A 20,730-nucleotide genomic window follows, 5' to 3' on the forward strand; every position below is an offset into this window, starting at 1 on the left:
TATAGGCACACACACCATATACCATGCAAAACATGCTGTGCAACAAGTAACTGGTGAGAATTTCAGTAAGACCATCACTCCACTCACAGCCAGTCACCACAAGGTGAGCTTTATTTGAATGTGATACATTTTCCTTATCCAGCTATTTAATGTTTCATCTTGGGCCAATTTTAATTTGTTTAATTGCTTTTAAGAATTTTTTTTAATCAAAGTGCCTCAGTTGTTCTTCCTACTGCTACTTAATGAAATCATACAACTTTTAAAGTTGATAGTAATTTAAGAATCATCTTTCCCACCCAGCAGATTCTCATTCCCATCACATGGAAGTAACATAATAAAAATGGCAACTACAAAGTTGGCAGGAACGGAAAAGGTATTCATGGAGAAATAAGTAACAGGTTTTAAAGCACACATGATTCAACAAAGTGACTAAGACATAGTCATATTAGAATTGCGAGCTCTGATTAATACGTTGCTAAAGGTTTCATCACCAGTCTTCCCACTTCAGTGGTCTTGAGTAAAGTCATTTCCTCCCCATTTCCATGGTTTTTCTAACCATAAGCATGCTCAAACAAAATGTAAACAAGTTCCTTTTTTCACAATGTCCTTCTGATTTTTTACCTACGTTGTTCAAAATCAAATTCCTGGATCAGATATTATATGAAAATGTTGCCCATTTCGTTTGGTTTTCTACAGTTTAAACATCAATGGGATATTCTTGAATATTTAACAATGATTGCTGTACTGACCTTAAACCGAGTGAAGACACATAAATCTGTCCCAACCAACCTATCATTGGGTCAGACTAGAATAGCATCTGATGAAAAGCTCAAGGGAGAGCTGTTTATCCAGATCCATTTATAATATTAAAGTCTTAGGTCTGTACTTGGCTACTTTTTCAATTTAAATTGCTTCATCCACATTTATAATGGAAAGGTATTTGATAGATTTGTCAAAATTCTAAATATCCAGTACATTTAGTGGTATTGGTGGGAGGGAGCAAGCGAGCGATGTAATTAACAGAGGCAGTTTCCATGTATGGATACAGGAATTTATAATGAACTAGAAAAATGGCCTGAATTGCAACAAAAGATTATGGATGCTAGAGATCGGAGGTAAAAACAATGCTGGAAAAACTCAGCAGGTCTGGCAGCATCTTCAGAGAAAGAAACACAGAGTTAATGTTTCAAGTCCAATATTACTCCTCCTTGGAGTTCCAAAAAGAAATCATATTGGACTTAATTGTTTGTTGTGTTTCTCTCTTCACAGACGCTTCCAGACCTGAGTTTTTCCCTAATTACATTCCTCACTTAATTATCTCCTGACTCATAAACTTGCTTCTTCTGATGTTTTTACACTTTGTCTTGATTCCCTGCATCTAACACTATGGGGAAAACATGAACCATAGAGATAACTTCCAAATTATAAATTTCTGTCCATACTGTAATTCCGCCCTCCCACCAGTTGAGGTGCTGAGGAGCAGGGGTTGCAATTAAATGTCCCACAAAATTACAAAGGCAGCATCCATTATAAATGTCAATGTAGAAATTTACACCAAAAATATATTAAAATAAGGATAGAATGCATGACTTTAAAATAGATCACATCTTCATGCCTGAACCAATTATCCAAAACCTTTAACCTGGAACATCTGAAGACTATGTTTAATCAGATCCCAGTGCATAAAGCCACAGGAGATCGACTTGTATACATCAAGAAATTCACTTCATACTTATTTCCTGTAACATTTTCTTGTCACATCAGTTACGATTTAACTGAAATTTGTTGCATAATTACAGTGGCACTGCTTGGTTATCTTTGACACCTCCTTGCTGCCTACATACATGGTTACTGCTGAAATACATAAAAACAAAATATTCTACTATGAAAATGCCCAAGCTAATTTACCATTTACACAAAGTCAGAAACTCAAAATCACCAAGCAACATGAAGAGATCAGAAATAGTTGTTTAGCCCCTCTCGCCTACAAGATTGAATTAAGCTATAGCTGATCAGTATCCCAACTCCAGCTGTGCACCTGCAACTAATTTCCTGATACATTTGAACATCGTAGCTGAAACCACAAGAGGCAATGAATTAACCTAAAAAATGGTGCTCTTCAGCTTCTAACAGAAGGTTCTGCAGCTTTTGTGGGGACAAAACCAAGTTGATGGAGAACAAAATAATCTGTTTGACAACAGTTGCTCATGCTTCACACTGGTATCACTTGGATGAAAAATTCTGAGATGCAGTGGTTGAGTTTTAATATGACAGCATTCTGTAAAACAACAATGGCTATTGCTATGGTGTTGGATAGGAATAGTGATCCAGCACAAATCAATTGTGGGATTCGTGTGCCCCATGATAACTGGGATCATGACTCTCCAACTCGCTGTCTTGCTCAAGGAGCCCAATCTGTGGTTGCCCCAGGATTCTGTCTAAAAAAGGATGTTGAAAAAAATTCTCTCTCCAAGAGAGAAGATCCCAATGAAAATAGCATCATGCTAATAAGCAGCAAAGTGAGTTACCCAATAGAATGCATCAGTTCACCTAGTGCTGCTTTCTTGGGTTACAGTTTGAAGTTTCTCAGCCTATTGTTTCTCAGGAAGATATTCCAGTTTTGTTTTATCTAGCCCTCAGTAAGTATAAGCTGAAGGATATTCACTGGTGACCAGGACAAATTTCTTCACAGGTACTGCTGAGTTCTCTAAACTGTATAACGGCTCCCCCCACTCCCACAATTAGACTTTGGATGATAGGTGTAATAGGAGCATGGGAACAAGTTGGCTACACAGTCTTGCAAGTTGGTTGTGTCAGTGAGATTATTGCTGATCCATACTTCCACTTGCCTTGGTTCTACATTTGATACCCATGGGAGTTAAAAACACAAACAGTTCACCAATCACTGCAACAGGTCCATGGCAGATGCCATCTTCCTGCCCCTACAGTCAAACTGGAACACCTAGATAACAAAGACACCTACATCAGACTCCTATTCACAGACTACAGCGCAGCCTTTAACAGCATTATTCCTACGAGTCTCTCTCCAAACTATGTGACCTCGGGCTTGGCTTCCCCCTCTCCAACTGGATTCTGGATTTCCTAAGCCACCAACTGCAGTTAGTAAGGATAAGCAATAAGACCTCCTCCATGATCATCCTCAGCACTGTGTAAGTCACAGGTAGATAGATTTCTGATCGATAAGGGAATTAAGGGTTATGGGGAGCAGGTGGGTAAGTGGAACTGAACCACTTTCAGATCAGCCATGATCTTATTGAATGGTGGGGCAGGCTCAAAAGGGCTAGATGGCCTACTCCTGCTCCTATTTCTTATGTTCTCATGTTCACTGGTGCCCCACAAGGCTGTGTTCTCAGCCCTTTACTAAACTCCTTATATACTTATGACTGTGTGGCTGAATTCCCCTCCAATTTGATTTTCAAGTTTGCTGAATACACCACTGCTATGGGTCAGGCATCAAACAATAACGAGACATAGTACAGGAAAGAGATAGAGAATCTGGTGAACTGGTGATTCGACAATAATCTTTCCCTCAATGTCAACGAAATGAAGGAGACAGTCATCAACTTCAGAAAGAGTAGTGGAGGGCATGGCCCTGTCTACATCAATGGGGATGAAATAGAAATGGTCAACGGCTTCAGGTATTTAGGTGTGCAGATCACCAACAACTTATTCTAGTCCCTCTGTGCAGACGCTGTAGTTAAGAAAGTCCACCAATGCCGCTACTTTTTGGACTAAGGAAATTTGGCATGTCCGTTACAACTCTCACCAACCTCTACAGATGCACCAGTGAAAGCATTCTTTCCGATTGTATCATGGTTTGGTACAGCTCCTGCTCTGCCCACGACCAAAAGAAAATACAAAGGATCATGAACAAAGCCCAATCCATCACTCAAACAGACCTCCCACTGGCACTGTCTACATTTCTCACTGCCTCAGAAAAGCAGCCAGCATAATTAAAAACCCCACACATCCTGAACATTCTCTCTTCCACCTTCTTCCATCAGGAAAAAGATATAAAAGTCTAAACATCACGTACCAACTGACTCAACAACAGCTTCTTCGCTGCTGCCATCAGATTTTTGAATGGACCTACCTCACATTAAGCTGATCTTGTTCTACACCCTAGCTATGACTATAACACTACATTCTGAACTCTCTCCTTTCCTTCCCTATGTACAGTATGCAAGAAACAATCATTTTCACTGTATGCTAATACATGTGATAATAAATCAAAATTGACTGAGATAGCATCAACCACTATAGTGAAAGATGATCCCACAACGAAAAAAATGGTTTCTCAATTCTCAATTTTCTCTTGAATGATCTAGCTTTAATTTTAAGGCTTTCCCCTTAACCTAGTTTCATCCGCCAGCAGAAAAACTCATCTACCCTAGAATTTATTTTCAAAATTCTAAACATATCAAAATTATCCTTTACTATTTTATGTTCCACAGAATACTAGCCTACTTTAAGTAATTCCTTCTTATAATACAATCCTTAAAGCCCTGGTAACGTTCTGATGAAACTGCATTGCACCCTTCATGAATAATGATCTCTTTATAAGATGCAGTGCCTAAAACAGTACTAGACTCGCCAGATGTGGTCCACCCAGGGATTTACATAGCAGCAGCAAAACATCCTCCTCTTTATATTCTAGCTCTCTTGTTGTAGACATGCTGTGGAGATGCCAGTATTGAACTGGGATGGGCACAGTAAAAAGTCTCACAACATTAGGTTAATGTCCAACAGGTTTGTTTGGAATCACAAGTTTTCAGAGCACAGCATAGAACTTAACATTCTGTTAGCCTTTGATTACCTTTTCTTCCTGCCAACATTAGTGATCAGTGTGCATGGAAACATAAATCTCTTTGGACCTCCAGTGTTCCTTAGCTTTTAAATTTCAAAATACAATTTGCATAATATTCAGATCTGTCCTCTTTTGCTCCAAAATGGATGACACACACTTGGACATTTTGAAATCCATCAGCCAGAGATCTGCTTAGTTAATCCATACAGTCTCTTTGTAATTTGATGTGCCTATCTACGCAACTTGCTATACCACTTACCTTTGTATTCTGCTCTTAACTTACGTAGAAATGGATACCGATAAGTACTCTCAACGATGGATGCAGTTCATTGTTAGTACTAGAGTTCTCAGCACTAGCAAACTCTAACACTATGGTGACATAAAAAGGATCACACTTCCAATTGGTGTCTGCACTATGTTGGCATCATATTACAAACAATTCCCCACCAAAGGCTTAAGTTAAGCTTTTGACATATAATGGTGAAGTTGCGCCACATTTATCAGTAACCACGATTAATTTCGTTGCCCAATTTGCACTGAAAAAAGCGGAAAATACAGGTGCAGCTGTTCTTCATGGGCACGGTTCTTCTGTTAAGTTAAGTTTAATAAGTTGCAGTGTCACGTTTTATTCAATGTACTCTATGATTGCAAACAGATGCTACACTTTGCATAGCATTTTAATCCTTTGATGGGTATTACTGCAGATGTATAATTCCGCTATGGGAAAGCAATTTTATTTTTTATGCAAGTGGCATATTACATGGACCAATACAATAAGGCACAGTGAATAACCGAATGTTCTATTAAGTGTAAAATTTCAACATGTACCTAAGCACTGCAAAGATTAACACTCATTTATTTGGTAGTTCAGAATTTGAGTATCGCTGAAAGAGAGACATGCTGACAGTTTAACTTTTCCCTGTGCTTTCTCCATGGCAATGCCTCCACTAGTCAGAGTCCACTTGCCAATCAATCAGCACGCTCTTCTCATACAGTACAAATTGTTGTTCCCTTCACAATATACATTCTTGTGAATCCGTCCTAATCAGCACAAGATCAAATGCTTCAACACCATGTCTGTTTTTTTCAACAATACTCATTTGTTTCCCTTCCTGCCTTAATTATCAGTTGTCCAATGAATGGAAAAAGTCACTGATGTTACTACTAGATCTAAACAGTATGACTTCCATTTCTTTTGAATGTTTGCCCTGTAAGGAGCAGGCTAATGTGATACTTAAGGGGAGACAGTGGCTTAGTGGCAATGTTGCTGATCTAGTAGTTTTAGCTTTTATTTTAGTTTAGTTAGAGCATCCTGATCAGCATGGGCTTGTTCCCGTGTTGTACTTTTCTAGGAGTCCGGAGATAAAGAGCTAACGTTCTAGGGACACTTTTACATTCCACCACAGCAGCTGGTGGAACTGAAATTCAATTAAACTAATCTCAATAATATTGAACATGAAACTATTATTGTAAAAACTAATCTGGTACACTAATGTTCTTCAGGGCAGGAAATCTGCTACCCTTACTTGGTCTGGCTTATAAGTGACCCCAGGAGCACAGCAATATGATTAACTTAACTGCCCTCTGAATGGGCAAGCAAGCCAGTGATTTGTACAAATCTGCCACACAGTTCATCGAATAGTCTCAGCACCTCCAATAAATTGGGGCATAAATGCTAGCACAAGTTTTTAAATTCATTCAAGGGACATGGGCTTCATTGGCTTGGCCAGCATTTATTATTCATCCCTAATTGCTTTTGAGACACGTACATTCATTGAAAAGAATTTAAAACATTTTTTGGAGGCCCATCACTTGATGATCTGCGTCCATACCAAAGTCTAAGACAGTGGAGAAACAAAATCCCAGGCAAGCTGAATAGTTAAGAAGAGTTCTGATATCTTTGTCTACTGTTCGAACCCACTCAAGCAAACAGGCTGAAGACCTGGGCTAAGTTTGTAGCAATCAGCCACAAGGAGCAGAGAATCATTGGTTGCTAAAATCTAAACCAAGTGAATGACACAAGTATTGGAGATTTACGCATGTCTATCTGCAATCCAAAGACATTTGTGAACATACACCATGCATGGTTTCCCAGAAGCTATCAAATGGATTATATTCGTATGATGTTTAAAGGGCACAGAATGAGAAAGAATCCTGATCCATTATAAACACTGCAAACAACAAAAGCTTACAGGTCCTTAAACTGATTTTTTGCAATCTTGATATTCACGACAAAATAATTTTTAAAAACTACATGTCCCAACATTCAAATTCAAGACGAATGTAATGAAAGAACTAGCCATGTGTGTAGCATAATTCTATTTATTACATTTTAATATGAGAATTAACCTGTTATAATAAAGGGGGGCCATTATATGGCAGCAAGAGGATAAAGATGGGCTCTCCATTAAATAGAGACTTTGAAACCTACCCTGTTGGTCTTTAGGATGCTCTCCTGGTCCATTTGCTTTCTCATGTCCTTTCCCACCACGGTGATCAAAATGATTTGGAAAGGCTTGACCAGCAGGGAAGTGTAAAGCTTGATTGGGTGGTGGCTGCATAGCAGGCTCCTTGGCTAAATGATGCATCATTTTTCCTTGATGTGGTCTATCTGGACCTGTGTTGGTGCAGTTCAGAGAAAGGAGAAAAATCAAGAGGAATTTATTAATTTGTGAAGTGTTCTGGTGAACAAATTCTAATCCAAAATTGGAACACCCACTTTAATCAGAGTTCTATAATGGACTCACTTTAGTGCCTGCTCCTTTTATTAAAATTCATTTGTGGGACATGGGCATCGCTGGCTGGACCAGCATTTGTTGCCCATCCCTTGTCACACTTGACCACAGTGGCTTGCTAGGCCATTTCAGATGGCGGTTGAGAGTCAACCACATTGCTGTGGCTCTGGAGTCGCACATAGGCCCAACTGGCTAAGGACTTCAGTGAACTAGATGGGTTTTTCTGATGATCGACAACGGTTTCATAGTCATCAGTAGATCCTTAATTCCAGATTTTTTTTTGTTGAATTCAAATTTCACCATCTGCCGTGGCTGGGTTCAAGCCCGGGTCCTTAGAATATTAGCTGAATTTCTGGGTTAATAATCTAGTGACAATACCAGTCAGCCATCACCTCCCCACTCCTGTTCTCATGTTCCTTGTTGCATCTGGACACCAGGCAAGCGGGATTTATTCATCTTGCCATCCTCACTTCACCATTATTTCAAGCTCCAGATCACCATCACTAGCATTCTCTCAATATCGAATTAAGTTTGTTTTACAATGATTGGTCACTGAGAACAGATTTTCAAACACTGACTGACTTGAATTCTGCGGTATCGACAAAAGGAATACTCATGTACCATAAAGAGAGTGCATGAAGTTCGATTGATCTATTAAAGCAATTAGATCTCCAAAATCCAGGTCAAGGCCTGAAAATCACTCCTACCGATCCATAATTTGCATAACCACAAGAGATTTTATTTATTCAATGAAACGTCACAGAAGCCCGAGAAACAAAATGCTCTGTGCAGTTAATGCCAGAGGATGCCCTCACTGAAAGATTAGCAAATTTAACATGAACACTGTGCAATTCATAACCAGAAAAACTCAATTAGTATATACTGGAGAATAATGGAAAGCCTGAAGTAATGGGATTGTTATCTACTCAAGAGATTCAAATGATCTCATTAATATAAAGCTCCAATGTTTAGAACAAATTGATTAAGCCCAGATTTAGATTTTAGGATTGTTGGTAACCCACTTATTATTTATAATATATATTTATAATACTCACATTATTTCTCACTTTGTTCATTTTTGAGAGGGCAACAATGATCAATGATAGCGGCACGGTAGCACAGTGGTTAGCAGTGCTGCCTCACAGCGGCAGGGACCCGGGTTCAATTCCTAGCCTTGGATGTGTGTGGAGCTTACACATTCTCCCAGTGTCTACATGGATTTACTGCAGATGCTCTGGTTTCCAAGGATGTGCAGGTCAGGTCAGTTGGCCATCCTCAACTTCCCTTTAGTGTCAGACAGATTAGCAGGTAAAAACATGGGGTTAAGGGGATATAAGGCCTAAGAACTGTGTCGATGCAGGCTCAATGGGCCAAATGGCCTCTTTCTGCATCTTAGGGAGTCTATTATAATGAAATTGGCAACTGGTGGTATGGTCTTCATTATTGAGAAACTACAGATTATTTGATACTCTACGATCAAACTTTTTCTTAAATTAGTCCGATATTCTGGCCTCAACAACATTTTCTTAACAAACTATTTCAGCTGTTGAATCACCCTGCTATCCCTGCCTGCCACACGTCCACGGGATTATTTCCACCAACAAGTATTGCAGGAGTTTGAAATTCATATTCTATATTTTATACAAGAATGTTTACATTAATAAATAGGGTAATTGGCAACAATTATGGAGAAAATTCCTGCGATTATTTGGCCACAAAATATAAAGCTTAGTTCCACTGATGCAAAATTGGAACCAAGACCCAAGGACTGCAGTAATACTGCCCCATAAAATTTCAAACAAATATTCCAAATCTTATTTTCCATAGGTTGCACTTCAAAGTGAACGGGGGAGTTTTCCCCCATTAATTATTTTACATGGGTGAAATATGAAGGGGGACAGTCAGCTCAATTGGCTAGATGGCTAGCGTGCAATTCAGAAAAACACCAAGTGCAGGTTCGATTCCTGCTCAAGCTGAGGTCGAAGTGGCAACTTCCTCCTTGCTCTGCCCCCAAGAGTGGGGAACAATGACAAATCACCACTGACAAAAACTGCCAAGAAAAATGGCTCAGGCTTGGTGGCTGCGGCAGGCATCTGGATATCGCAGCTTACAGAATAAGATGTCAGTGCAAACCAGTGCCATACAAGACAGGGTGCCTTCTTGTTCAAGTTCACTCCATTAACCAAGACAGCCAAGTTGTTAGAGTAACTCCATCTTTTGAAGGAGACAAAACACTCCAAAAAAAGTGCGTATACCCACCTGGCTGGCGATTCTGAGATTCTCCAACTTCATCTGCTTTGACTTGGAGGTTTTCATCTTCTGGATCCTCCTGGTCTGCAGGATTTGGCACATTTACAACCAAGCCTTTCCCAATTTTTGCAATGTTTTGTTGCTTATCATACAACATGGCCTGTTTTGGAGGTGGAGCCTGCATAGCTGGACCCCTCTCAAAACGATGGACAGGCATCATTTCAGCCTCCACATTCAATTTGTCTCCAGCAATCCCAGCACCCCTAGATACGCGCTTCTCAATTTCTTCAACAACCAGTTTGTTTTTCTTGTGATCTGAGGAAATAATTTGTTTAGTATAGAGATAATAATTTTCTGCTTTAAACAGATGTACAGGGTAAAATGGATAAAACTTTAACAGGGGAGTGAGGGTTGGGGGGTTATAAGAACTGTACTGCACAGTTGGTCTGATGTCCCAATAACTGAAGCAGGCCTTTCAACCAGCCGCATTTCAGCCCCCAAATTACTCCAACGCTGTCTTGGGACTTGGAAAACCCAAACCCCGTCTGTCCACATCTCCAGGAGGCAAAATATGGACCAAGGCAATGGGCCCACGTTTCTAACTTAGGAAATGGACTGACTCGCACGTCTCAAAACCCCAACCCAACGTAGCCCGTTATCACTGAACAAAAGGGTGAAAGACAAAAAAATACATGGAATGTCATGAAGATTATTCTAGATGGATAAATCAGATCTGCTGAATGGCCTTCCATACATATAATCATATGATCATATAAAACCTGCTGAAATTTCACTAATGTCTTCAATAAATTTCCCCGTTCCAAAACACTACCACCAGGTGGCACTGCAACTACAGAGTTTTGCAGTAATGCTTTTATACATGCGCGTGTCCAAACCCCAAGGTCCAATGTGGAGAACTCCACAAAACATACCACATCTTTGTGGCTCACTGCCTCCAAATTCATGAAGAGGTTTCTCCTGAATTACTTGTCAAATTATAACTTTGACTATTTTGAACAATTACGGCAGCACAATGGTTAGCACTACTGCTTCACAGTTCCAGGGCCCTGGGTTTGATTTCCGACTTGGGTCGCTGTCTGTGTGGAGTTTGCACATTCTCCCTGTGTCTGCGAAGGTTTCCTCCGGGTGTTCCGGTTTCCTCCCACAGTCCAAATGTGGGGTTAGGTTGAGTGAACGTGCTCACTTAACCCTTAATGTCCTGGGATGTGATATGTTAGAGGGATTAGCAGGGTAACTAAGCAGGAATAAGGCCTAGGTTGGATTGTTGTTGGTGCAGACTCGATGCGCTGAATGACCTCCTTCTGCACTGCAGGGTTTCTACGATTAGGGTAGGAGGTGGAAACAAACAAATCTAATCAGCCGACACTTTGCTATTTCATAAAAAGTACTTTAGTTTTTCTTTTTGTTCATGATTCAGTTAAACAGTGACTACGTTAGTAGCCAGTCTGCTCTCATTTTGAATGGTTCAAAATAAATGGTTAATGCAATGTGAGCTTGGAGCTATTACAAATGATATTGCTTTAACAGAGATGGGGGGGAAACATGAATCTGACCTACTGTTCTGCACATAGCCAGTTATGGAACTTTTTCACGTCTGTATTGCTCGTGCAACTACGCAAAAACACAGGGATTAACTAAAAAGAGGGAAACAGGGAAAACTAAATCAAAGCAAAATCTCTAAGTATTGAAATAAAGGAAACAGAACAGGAAAAATGAAAAATTTTTTGATGGGGTTATAATATTTGATGGTCTCACCTATTGGCCAGTTTTGGGGAGGGAAAGGGGAGAGAAGGATAGATGGGACCATATTGACTCCACCAGCTACAGTCACAGGGTTAGCTTCCTAGTGTCTAGCTGAGTGGTGATATGAGAGTTTCAGCACAGGGAGGAGACTGTAAATCTACTTCCCAACAGAAATTATTTGCACTGATTTTAAACAGTTTGAAAAAATCCAGCTCATTTTATCATACAATTCAGGTTGTAACTACACAAAATAGATAGTTGTTGCGAGCATGTCAATTCAATAATCTAAACATACTTGAAAATTTTGAATTTTAAGATTTGATTTTTTTTCCCTTTGCACTTACCATTCAAAAGATCTACAGGTTTTGACTGTTCATTTTCTTCTATTCCAGGCATGCCAGCATCATCATCTGCTTTGCCCAGATCTGTAAAGACAATACTGAAATTATAGCTGTTCAAGTACTCTATATCATACAGATAACAGATTAAAAATAACAAATCAGGTGCAAAAGCCTGATCAAATTGAAAAATGTTTTTTTCTCCCCAGATATATTGGCTTTTGAAACAGTGATGCTGACACAGCTACATTTATCGCCCATCAGTAGCTGTCCTGCAGGGGTGATATTGGGTCTTGTCCTTGAATAATCATTGAGTTGATGTTGCTGGGTAGAGAATTCCAAGAAGACTGGCCTAGCAACGGAGGAGGAATGAAAGGTGATATATGGCCAAGCCAAGATATTGTGCAACTTGGGAAAAGATTGTGTTCCCACATTATTGTTGTCTTGCTTGGTGACAGATGGCACAGGGGAATGTAGAACTAGCCAAGTTACCTTGGTGAACAGCTGCAATGCATGCTGCAAACTGTACATACCGCAGGCACAGCGCTGGCAGACAAGGAACAACATGCCAAGGTTGAAAACAGCAAGAAAGAAGTAACAGAAGGAAAAACTGAAGAGAAGCAATCCTACTAAATTGAAGGAATTCCACAAATTAAAATCCCTGGGAAAGTATCCATTAGAACAGAAAACATTGATTTCAACAGGGTAAGCATGGAAGTGTATTTGTAGCTTAGGAAGGGAAAGGAATAAAATTTAATAAGAGGGGTTAGAATAATTTTCTTTAATTCCTTTAGACATGCTGAGTTATAGGGCTGAATGCAGTTTTGGATAGACTTGAGCTTTAAAGTTTAAAATTGTTGAAAGAAAATAGCATTTGCCAAGAAAAACCCAATATCCTAGAGGTAGCTTTGGTAATGGAGATTTGGGGGTTCCCTTTAAGGGCCAGTGAAATGTGGTGAAGCTAAACAAGGCAACAATGAAAAAATACTTGGACTGAAGTCAAAGGTCAAGAAGTACCAATTATGCAAGAGAGAAAAAGAAACTATTAAAGTACAGTATGCAAGGTTGAATGAGCTTTGAGGGAAGTAACTTTAGCAAGGCCTTTGACAAGATGTCACATGGTAGGTCGTTGCATAAAGTAAATCTCACAGGACCCAGGGTGAGGTAACTAAATAGATACAAAATTGGAGTGGTAGAGAGTTGTTTTTCAAACTGGAGGCCTGTGACCAGCGACGTGCCTCAGGGATCAGTGCTGGGCCCCTGTTATTTGTCATATATATTAATGATTTGGATGAGAATATAGGAGCATGGTTAGTAAGTTTGCAGATGACACCAAGATTGGTGGCATAGTGGACAGTGAGGAAGGTTATCCCCAATTGCAGTGGGATCTTGATCAATTGGGCCAGTGGGTTGACGAATGCCAGATGGAGTTTAATTTAGATAAATGCGAAGTAATGCATTTTGATAGATTGAACCAGGGCAGGACTTATCCTACTAATGGTAGGGCACTGGGGAGAGTTACAGAACAAAGAGATCTAGGGGTACATGTTCATAGCTCCTTGAAAGTGGAGTCTAAGTAGACAGAGTAGTGAAGGCGGCATTCGGCATGCTTGGTTTCATCTGTCAGAACACTGAATACGGGAGTTGGGATATCTTGAAGTTGTACAAGACGTTGGTAAGGCCACACTTGGAATACTGTGTACAGTTTTGGTCACCCTATTAGAGAAAGGATATTATTAAAATAGAGAGAGTACAAAAAAGATTTACTAGTATGCTACCGGACTTGATGGATTGAGTTATAGGGAGAGGTTGAATAGACTGGGATTTTTCTTCTCTGGAGCGTAGGAGGCTGAGGGGTGACCGTATAGAGGTCTATAAAATAAGGAGAGGCACAGACAAGGTAGATAGTCAATATCTTTTCCCAAAGATAGGGGAGTCTAAAACTAGAAGGCAGCGGTTTAAGGTGAGAGGGGAGAGATACAAAAGTGCCCAGAGGGGCAATTTTTTCACACAGGTGGTGGTGAGCGTCGGGAACAAGCTGCCAGAGGTACTAGTAAAGGCAAGTACAATTTCATCTTTTAGAAAGCATTTAGGTAGTTACATGGGTACAGAGGGATATGGACCAAATGCGGGCAATTGGAATTAGCTTAGGGGTTTAAAAAAAATAAGGGCAGCATGGACAAGTTGGGCCAAAAGGCCTGTTTCCATGCTGTAAACCTCAATGACTTTATAACTGTTAATCCATTGAGACAGTGTCTCAGCTAATTCTTGGGGCTAGATTTTACAAGTATGGGGCAAGGGACGGACTGCACATCCCCTGGAAGTCACTGCAATTGACACATGGAAAAAGCCTGCCCCACAACAATATTGGCAGGCTAATCAAGGGGAGAGTAGGACTCCCACTCCCACAGTGGCAGGAAGCTCTAACCTAGAGAGTTAGCCAATCTGACTGGCTCAATAATGGGCATAGACTGGAGGAGCGGGAAGACGACTGATGACTGCAGGTCAAGTCTGAAGTAGGTCCTGGGGTAAAGGGAAGGGAGGGACCAGAGAACCCAGGGAGTATACTGGAGATAGGAGCTGGACTTTTGTAGCAATGGTGATAAAGGAACTGCGGGTGGGTTCCCTTCCTTCTTGTCTCTCTTCAATTTGGCCTTAAAAACAGCCTGCCACTTCAACCACCCTTGCCAACCATATTATGGCGTGGGTAGCATAACATCCCAGTCACCTGACTTAGTAACAAACTGAATTGACCTTTAAATTCTTTGTTCAAAAATGACAGACTACATATTTTGACATCCATCCAATTAATATATACTATAGAGGATGGGTACCCATCAGAAGGGTTATACGAAAACCAAATGTGCTGAATGAGACTTACATATTTACTGAAAGATCACCAGATTAATATTATTTCTACACTCTCCCCATTGTCAATCAGCAGATTTTCCTTGCACACAGTCACGAACACAAAATATTGAACTGTCCATCAATCAACAAAGGCAGCTGTACATAAGGTAACTACGGATTCACAACAGAGAGGCAGCGGCGTAGCAGTACTGTTGCTGGGCTAATAACCTGGAAACCCAGGGTAATGCTCTGGGGACCCAGGTTCAAATCCCACTACGGGCAAATGGTGAAATTTGCATTCAAATGAAAGAAATCTGGAATTAGAGATCTACTGATGACCGTGAAATCATTGTTGATTGGAGTAAAAATCCATCTGGTTCATTAATGTTCTTTAGGGGAGGAAATCTGCTGATCTTACCTGGCCTGGTCTACATATGACTTCACAGCCACAGCAATGTGGTTGACTCTAAAAATGCCAGCAACTGCCACATCCCATAGAAAAATGAACAAAAATTGATAACCGAAAAATTATTATTTCTTAAGCATTTAACAAGCACGTAAGTTCCAAAAGACATTCAGCGTGCAAAAGGGTTAATCTGTCATTTCATTTCAGAGATGTTTACCAGTCACAAATCAGTTGCTTGGGTGTGCTGACTTTAAAATTCCAGTGCTGTTATGCCTGGTACACTTTGAACAGGTTTTCTTGTGCCTAATCTGATCGCACATTAGCAAATCCAGTGCAATAGCAGGGTCTTTGTATTTGGGGTAGGGCGAGATTGCAATGAATCTTTTTCTCCACTGACATTTTTGATTTGTACGAAATAATTTGACATTTGTTTCCAAGAATGCAGATTGCAAATTAAAGGTATGCCAGAATCTTAAAATGTCACACATTTTGTTTCAAATCTATCAGAATTGGACTCCAATCTCATACCTGAAATGTTGTTAATGCATTGCGTATCACTTTCATTTTCCATACAAATGGAGCAAGAATAGATCCAAAGATTCAATTTGTTTTTCCAAAGCTCAGTGATATAAACACCAAAAAATGAATCAGACCCTGAGGCAAATTGGACTGCATCCATCAAATCAGAGTTTTCAGTATCTGTACGCACAAACAACTATTCGAACATGCTTAACTGACAGGCAGTACTTCAGTTGCTAGGTTACATAATGACACCATTTATTTACAAGCCTTTCTTACTTAGTAATTTCTTGTCATCATCTCGGTGAGGCTGCAGTTTGTTTCCTTCATTAAGATTGATGCTGGGTTTATTGCTCTCAGCCGTCTGCTTCTCAATCTGGAGATTTACTTTGGCTTTGTTGTAATCCCAGTCAGCTTTCTGAGGATCAGCCGCTTTGTCATCCTCCTCTCTGGGCTGTGAAATCAAAGCAAAGAGAAATAGTAAGTGGGATTAAAATCATATTAAAAGGCAACATTAACAGACTTCAGCAGCATGCAAAACTTCTGCTCAGAAGATAGACTTCTATTGCCTCAAACTTCTGAAAGGTCACCAGATCAATATTAGATTAATTTGCTAAAGTCTAACTGTCGTCACATCTTGTATCTTCTGCTCAAGCTCCTGGACAAGTTAGGAAATGCTACTGAAAACAGTCATGACTTTAGAAACTGGTTTGGTCATAAATAATAGAGGTTGCTTGTATTCAAACTAAGAGAGGTGGACTTCCTGGAGTACTCCTTCAATTGTCCTTGCTGTGATAATAAGGAGATAATATGAAGAATATGGAGAAAATGCAGCAAGATCCAGACAATATTCAGGCTTGGGCTGACAAGTGGCAAATAATATTGCGTCACACAAGTGTCAGGCAATGACTATCACAAACAAGACAAAGTCTAACCATCAGTTCAATAGCATGACCATCACTGAATCCCTCACCATCAACATCCTTGGGGTTACCAAAGCAGAAACTGAACTAGAATAGCCATATAAATACTGTGACTAGAAGAGCAGGAATTCTGCAGCAAGTAACATCTCCTGTGGACCATCTACAGGACACAAGTCAGGAGCATGATGGAACACGGAATACTCTCCACTTGCCTGTCCAAAAACACAAGAAGCAGGAATAATAGTAGGAGGGACTACTATTTAAAGGACGAAAAGCTGCAGCGTGCTACGGTGCAGAGGGACCTGGGGGTCCTTGTGCATGAGTCGCAAAAACCTAGCCTACAGGTGCAGCAGGTGATCAGGAAGGCAAATAGAATGCTGGCCTTCACAGCGAGGGGGATTGAATATAAAAGTAGGGAGGTCTTGCTGCAACTGTACAGGGCACTGGTGAGGCCGCAGCTGGAGTACTGTGTGCAGTTTTGGTCGCCGCACTTGCACAAGGATATTTTGGTCTTGGAGGAAGTGCAGAGGAGGTTCACTAGGCTGATACCGGAGTTGAGGGGGTTGAACTATGAAGAGAGGCTGAATAGACTGGGCTTGTACTCGGAGTTTAGAAGGATGAGGGGGGATCTTATTGAGATGTATAAGATGAAGGGGATGGATAGGGTAGAGGTTGAGAGGTTCTTCCCACTCAGAAAGGACAGCAGGACTAGAGGGCACAGCCTCAGGATAAGGGGGAGGGGCAGTTTAAAACGGAGTTGTGGAGGAACTTCTTCACTCAAAGGGTGGTGAATCTCTGGAATTCTCTGCCCGTTGCAGTGGTGGAGGCTGCCTCGCTAAGTATATTTAAGACGTGGGTAGATAGGTTTTTAGTAGGCAAGGGGATTAAGGGTTATGGGGAGGAAGCGGGAAAATGGAACTGAGCCACTTCAGATCAGCCATGATCTTACTGAATGGCGGGGCAGGCTCGAGGGGCTAGATGGCCTACTCCTATTTCTTATGTTCTTATGAAGCTTGATGCCATCTTGGACAAACCAACACACTTGACTGGCAACCCACCCAACAACATTTATTCCCATCACCAATGCAGCATTGTGTCCCATCTACAAGATGCACTTCAGGAAATCATCAAGGTTCCTTAAACAGCAGCTTCCAAACCCTCGGCCACTGCCATCTAGAAAGGGAAGGAAAGCAGACACGTGTGAACACTACTCCCTAGAAGTTCCCATCCAAGCCACTCACCACCCTGACTTGGAAATATATCACGGCTCCTTCACCATCACCGAGTCAAAAATCCTCCCTAACGGTACTGTAGGTGTACCTACACCACATGGACTGCAGCGATTCAAGGCGGCCACTTTCTCAAGGACAGTTAGGGAAGGGCAATGAATGGTGACATTGCCAACAAGCCCACATCCTCTGAATGAGCAAAACAAACATGTAATTTCTAGGAGATTGCTGCTAAGTGCAAAATTATAATTCTGTTACCTTACTAGATATTACCATTATGCTACCATCCCCCCCATTAGATAGCTCATTTTCCTGGTTAAATTCAGGAATATTAACTTGCTCATTGACAGCAATGTGAGCCAACTCAAACTGAACTGCAAGATAACTTTCATGGTTAATTCATAACTGCCCAATGAAATGGCTGAGTAAGCCAATCAGTTCAAGACCATTTAGGGATGGGCCAACATCATTCACCAGTGACATGCACATCTCATTAAAGAATAAGCTTTTTATAATCTTTCTCTACCAGGTTCGCGCTATAAAAATGAAGTTGCTGTTTTAGGAGCATTGTTTCTGTTTTTGTCAGATGCCTTGCGGCCTGCAACGTGGTCAACAGATCAAAGCACTGGAGGAATAATGTAAGTTCAAGATCCTGGTGAAAGTGCATGACCAGCCTATGAATCCTCAAGTCAATTCCATACATTTACAAAACGAGGGTAAGCTGCATGGAGCAGCTTAAAAGGAAAGATAATCAAGGTCCATCAATGCTCACCTTATCCATTAGATCACCAAGTACCAGCTTGGTACTTCAGTGCCCCACCTGGCACTGAAGTAACGTTAATTTGTGGGGAAAAGACTGGAAAATTCCTCTGACTCCAAAACTAAGCATGCTAGAGGGGATTACTATGATCTAAACTGTTCTCTCTTGGTAGAAGATTAATTGTGGCCTGTAAAATTTGTTGCGGTCTTCCGTGAGCATCAAATCCTTTCCCTCCCCCAAGCTCCCTTTAGGAAATAGCGGCTGGATTTTACGAGCACAACTTTGTAAAGAAATCATGTGAGAAACTGTCTGAATATTTATTTTATTAGATAGTGCAAAGAACAAAATTCATGATCTTGCAATTATCTATATGATACATACAGGTGCATTTGATTGCAGTTTTCAACATTTTGGCACAGGAACAGACCCTTCAGCCCTCCAAGCCTACACCAAGCATGCTGCCCAACTGAACAAAAACCCACTACCCTTCCCTCTATTCCCATCCTATTCATGTATTTGTCAAGATGCCCCTTAAAAGTCATTACATATCTGCTTCCACTACCATGTTGCCTCTTGCTAATACATCCACTTATTTCCAAGAGGGAGTAAATTCTGTCTCGAAGAATCCTCTCCAAAAAATTTCCCTACCTCTAACGTAAGGCTCACTAGTCTGTAATTACCTGGATTATCCTTGCTACCCTTCTTAAACAAAGGAACAACATTGGCTATTCTTCAATCCTGTGGTACCTCCCCTGTAGCCAGTGAGGATATAAGATTTCTCTCAAGGCCCCAGCAATTTTCTCCCTTGCCTCGCTCAGTATTCTGGGGTATATTCTATCAGATCCTGGGGACTTGTCTACCTTAATGTTTCTCAAGAATCCCAATACCTTTCCATTTTTGATTTCAACATGACCCAACTATTTATACACCCTTTCCCAGACTCATCATCCACTAAGTCCTTCTCTTTGATGAATACTGACACAAATTTAATACCTCTCCCATTTCGTCTGGCTCCACTGATAGACTCCCTCCCATCCTTGAGTGGCTCAACCCTCTCCCCTGGGATTTTCCTTAACCCTCCTGGCCAATGCTTTTTGTGAGCCCTTTTAGCCCTCCTTACTCCTTGCTTAAATTTTCTATTTTCTTTGTATTCCACACTTGTTTTGTGTGTTCCTAGCCTCTTAGCCTTGACAAATGCTCAGTTTTTCTCTTTGACTGTGCTCACAATCTCTCACGTTATCCAAGATTCCCAAAACTTGCCGCGCTTATGCTTTATTCTTACAAGAATGTGCCAGTCCTGAATTCCTATCAACTCACACTTGAAAACCCCCCACATGCCAGATGTTGATTTGCCCTCACACATCTGCCTCCAATCTACATTTCTCAGTTGCTGCCTAATATTGTTGTAATTAGCCTTCCCCCAGTTTTGCACCTTCACTTGAGGACTAAGCTGATCTTTATCTATCGGTACCTTAAAGCTTATGAATTGTGGTCACTGTTCCTGAACTGCTCCCCTACTGAAACGTTGACCATTTGGCCAGGCTCATTCCCTAGTACTAGGTCCAGTATGGCCCCTTCCCTAATTGGACTAACTAAATACTGTTTCAAGAAGCCCTCCTGGATGCTCCTTACAAACTCTGCCCCATTCATGCTCCTAGCACTAAGCGAGTCCCAGTCAACATACAGGAAGTTAAAATCTGCCACCATAACAGCCCTGTTACTTTTACACCTTGCAAAAATCTGCCTACAATTCTGTTCCACCATCTCCTGCTGACTGTTGGGAGGCCTATAGTAAACTCCCAACATTGTGGCTACACCCTTCCTATTCCTGGGCATTACCCATATTGCCTCGCTATATGAGCCCTCTGAGGTGTCCTCCTGCAGTACAGCTGTGATATTCCCCGTAACCAGTAATGCAACTCCCCCCACTCTTTTTATATCCCCTCTATCCCACTCAAAACATTTGTATCCCAGAACGTTAAACTGCCAATCCTGTCCTTCCCTTAACCAAGTCTCGGTAATGGCAACAACATAGTTCCAGTACTAATCCAAGCTCCAAGTTCATCTGCCTTACCTGTTACACTTCTCAAATTTAAGACTGAACAGTAACATGAAATGAAACAAATAT

General features: G+C 40.9%; 1 protein-coding gene across 2 annotated transcripts in view; it reads right to left on the minus strand.

The window, feature by feature from the left end:
* The window catches only part of golm2 (golgi membrane protein 2), a 79,480-nt gene that overhangs the window by 15,547 nt on the left and 43,203 nt on the right, over positions 1 to 20,730 (minus strand). For both annotated transcript variants that reach the window (XM_080214185.1, XM_080214186.1), the window contains exons 6-9: positions 15,970 to 16,144; positions 11,922 to 12,002; positions 9,823 to 10,128; positions 7,260 to 7,445 (exon numbers count right to left, since the gene is read on the minus strand). In XM_080214185.1, coding sequence (XP_080070311.1) covers positions 7,260 to 7,445; positions 9,823 to 10,128; positions 11,922 to 12,002; positions 15,970 to 16,144 — 748 coding nt within the window. The remainder of the gene's footprint in view (positions 1 to 7,259; positions 7,446 to 9,822; positions 10,129 to 11,921; positions 12,003 to 15,969; positions 16,145 to 20,730) is intronic.

Source organism: Carcharhinus amblyrhynchos, chromosome 28, assembly GCF_965287045.1.
Source record: "Carcharhinus amblyrhynchos chromosome 28, sCarAmb.v2.hapA, whole genome shotgun sequence".
Classification (NCBI taxonomy): domain Eukaryota; kingdom Metazoa; phylum Chordata; class Chondrichthyes; order Carcharhiniformes; family Carcharhinidae; genus Carcharhinus; species Carcharhinus amblyrhynchos.